The sequence below is a fragment of the Cyprinodon variegatus genome, unplaced genomic scaffold (assembly GCF_000732505.1).
Source record: "Cyprinodon variegatus isolate N-32 unplaced genomic scaffold, C_variegatus-1.0 Scaffold8, whole genome shotgun sequence".
NCBI lineage: Eukaryota > Metazoa > Chordata > Actinopteri > Cyprinodontiformes > Cyprinodontidae > Cyprinodon > Cyprinodon variegatus.
Window position 1 is genome coordinate 796412 of NW_015150461.1, and position 3674 is coordinate 800085.

General features: G+C 37.7%; 1 protein-coding gene across 1 annotated transcript; it reads right to left on the bottom strand.

Moving 5' to 3' along the window:
• Positions 1-850: 850 nt before the first annotated feature.
• higd2a (HIG1 hypoxia inducible domain family member 2A) lies at positions 851-3332 on the bottom strand. The gene is made up of 2 exons (XM_015376889.1): positions 3138-3332; positions 851-1462 (listed from the first exon to the last, which is right to left on the bottom strand). Exons 1-2 carry the CDS (start codon positions 3319-3321, stop codon positions 1296-1298), a joined length of 351 nt encoding a protein of 116 aa, XP_015232375.1. The 5' UTR covers positions 3322-3332; the 3' UTR covers positions 851-1295.
• Positions 3333-3674: the final 342 nt, after the last annotated feature.

Sequence of the window (3674 nt, forward strand, 5' to 3'; positions counted from 1 at the left end):
TTAAGTGTTCGAAATAAATGATCAATCAATGTGCGTCATCCAATGCAGATCATTGGTTCCATCCACATCTAGTGAAAACCACTGTCATTGGATGAGTCCTATAACGCAAACACTCATTGGTTAGCTAAAGGAAATCATCAGAAGCAAGCAGGTGTTCTTCAAACTGCAAACGTGAATTGTCTATGCCATGCTACAATGTTGGATTCAGAAAAAGATGTTGAAAGGTCGGAAACAGGCGAGAGCGTATCGGGAGATGGAGACCAACAGGACCTCCCTCATCCTTTAAGTTCATATAGTGGCATCTGGCTGTTTTTATTAAAGGTGACTTTATACTTTTATACTTTAAGTAGTTTCTGGAGCACATACGTTTTCACTTTTACATGAGTAAACAGATCAAGTTGATACTTCAACTTTTACCAGAGTGTTTTAAACTGCAGTATCTATACTTCTACTTAAGTAACAAATGTGTGTACTTTTGACACCACTGAAATTATTGGTACTTCAACAGAACAGGAAGCGGATTTCTCATCTCGATCAAAATAATTTTTATACTGAAAGGCTTAAAAGTTTCATCAAATCCAGTCACAACAACTTTCAAGAGAACATCTGATAACTTCAAAACAAACTTCTCGCAGGCATGGATGAAGAAATCTTGAATTTGGAAGTAGAGAACAAACCAATTTTGTATGATAATCCTCATTTACAAAGACCCACAACGAAGAAAATATGTTTGGGCAAACCTGTGTGATTGATGCTAATGTTGAGTTTTAATCATGTCATATTAAATTAAATGTTTACTACCGCATGTTTTTCCTCCTGTGAAGGGAGGAACGGCGGAGGCTGTCGACTTTGTGCAGGCGGGCGGGAACCGAGCGGGGAAGGAGGATGAGGGATTTCGGGGTTAGGGAGGGCTTAATCTTAACATCAAGATGACAAAATTTAAATAAAGCACCTTTATAAACAGAAAAAAAAAACATTCCAAGTTGAATTTCTGTAAGAAGAAACATGTTGCTTCATTTATTTCAATGATAAACCATGTGGAAAAGAAAAAAAATCTCTCAGGGTTATTAAACCAGACTCCGCTTACTTGAGATGAAACTGCTTTGCTTTTCCCACTCAGCAGACTAGCAGCAAAACATTTTTATCAACGTCAGCAAATTCAACGTTTTCCACAATAAATAAGCTACATATCCGAGCGCCGTCACATGTATGGCATGTTATTCAGAGAGTCCACAGCGGATCTGGTTTTATACAGAGTTTAAAGGACACTGCTGAGGAGCTGCACCGAAGAACCCTCACTGCTTTGGTTTCAACGCCGTGGCGAAGACGCCCACGACGATGGCGACAACGGTGAAGCCTTGAGCGAATATACGGCCCCTCATCAACATCTGGGACTGTCTGGTTTTTCCTTGATGGAAGGCGCGGAGACCGTACAGCAGAGCTCCGGCTGTTCCCAAACAACCTGATGAACAGAAAAAAAACAGGATTTTACTGATGAAGAGAACATGAAAAACGCATTTATACTGTTTTGTGCATTTTTTTTTGCACAAAATGTACTGATTTTATAGGATTGACAAAATAAGGCATAGAGCGTAAAGAAGAGGGAAATGATACTCGTCTTTCAAAATAACATTTTGCAAGAGAAAATCATCTTAAAGTCTTTTCTTAATTGAATTTAGACTGAATCGCCTGTTTTTGCTTTCACAAGTGTGCATATAAATATCTTTATTATAATTCATGCAGGGAGTATTACAGATTTTATGGACACTGCAAGGCAAGTAGAACAGGAAAGACAAAACAGAAAAAAAGGCGAAAAGATGAAAGAAAGGATATAAAACATCTTCACTCTGCTTCATCCACTGCAAAGAGATGTAAGAAGAACAGCACAACAAACGGATAAAGTATAAGAGATACAATAAAGTAACACCTTGATACTATCGCTCACATATAAGTATTTAAGTATTATTTAATCTGACATGTATACTGTAGTAGGTGAAGATAAGAATATGGGCTTTCTGTGTTGAAGTGAATCTCTAAGCACCTGCAGTTGTTTGTGAGAGTGCACTTATGCATGAAAAGTTTATCCAAAGGGAAAATGCTCAATAGTGGGGAGCCCCCACAACCACTAGATGGGAGGGTTTAGGGTCCATCAATTCTTCCATGACTTTTAGCATTTAGGGAAACATCACCTGTGTCTGATTTGAGAATCTGCTGCAGAATAGATTGGTTGTTTTTCCAACCAATCTAGTTGGTTAAAACTAGTTTGATTAGATTAAACAATATAAGTGATCAAAATCCGACCAAGTCACTGCTTACAGATGTATTGAGTTTTATGTAGGATTGCTTTTAGGATCATTGTCATCTTGCTTGTCATCTGTAAGAGTTGGATCCACTCTTAAAGATTGATGGTTCAACACCCACTTCAGACTTTTGAAAGTTGGGATACATATTTTGTTTTTGCGGCTAATGTGACTGATATGTATTGATTTGCCCTAAAACATATATAGATTGGGTAAAAATACTGCCAAATTAGATTGGTTGAACACATAACTTCAAACCTGATGAAAAACCAAAAACTATTATGTTTCAATAAAATGACTAACACCTTTCCTTTTGTTCAATGTCCAATTTGCACAAGCACTTTAACTGTCTGCTAGAGCTTCTTTCACTAAAATGGCAGAAAAACTGTGATTTTTCTCTTCTTAAACATTTTACGCATAAAAAACTAACAAAATATATTATACATACCAATCATTAATAATTTCTAAGGAACTTAAACGGGAAAAAACAAGAAAAACAATTGCAAAAAAATCAGATTATATTATCAACTGTAGTTCTGCGCTTAACCAGTAGGTGGTGACATGTTCCTCTCACCGTCACTACTCTTAAACAGGCAGGTCCTTCCTCGCTTAATAAAGACAAATGTTAGCGCTGCTAACTTTGAGGCCAAACATCAATAAAGGGTTGTAATAAAAGAAAAGTTTACAAAAAGGTGTGAACATCTGTGGCTCTACAGGCCGTTACCTCGCAGTGTTATGATGTAGCATTAGATGCTAACTCTGCTAAGTGCACTGGAGGACACAGAGGACTACAGTTGTACAACTTCCGCCAGCGGTCTTCCTGCTTGTGTAACTCACCTATAGGGACGAATGGATTCTCCTTAGTTTTCCTCAGGAATTTTTCCTTGAAGCTTTCGTCTTTGGCCTTCGTTAACGGGGTGAATCCTTCGATGATCGGGGGCTGGGACAGGTCAAACGGTATCTGCCCCGGAGTCTGTGCTTCGGGCTGATCAGATACAGCTGGTGTTGCTGCCACCGCCATGTTGAAATTGGAATATTTGTCAAATATAAAACTTATAGAACTTCCGGTGAATTTATCCGAACCTTTCACAATAAAAGTGGGATTTACCAAGACCTAAACAGGAAGGTAACCTCATTTAGCACATTTTTAGCAGTGGACATTTATTCATAAATATAGTAGCAATATTTTTATCTTAAGATGTCCGCAAATGTTTCGTTAAAATTTAATTTACATCTGCTGTAATCTTTTACTGCTATAACGCTACAATTTCCCCATTGTGAGATTTTCCATTTTACCCCACCTTCACCACTAGATGGCAGCATTGTACAATCCAAATCTTTAGAATTATACATAAAGGTAAATAAGGCTGTTTG

Coding starts and splice junctions, on each gene's coding strand:
- higd2a (XM_015376889.1), bottom strand. CDS start 3,321: ATGGCGGTGGCAGCAACACCAGCTGTATCTGATCAGCCCGAAGCACAG. Junction 1,463..3,137: donor GAATCCATTCGTCCCTATAG/GTGAGTTACACA, acceptor TCTGTTCATCAG/GTTGTTTGGGAACAGCCGGA.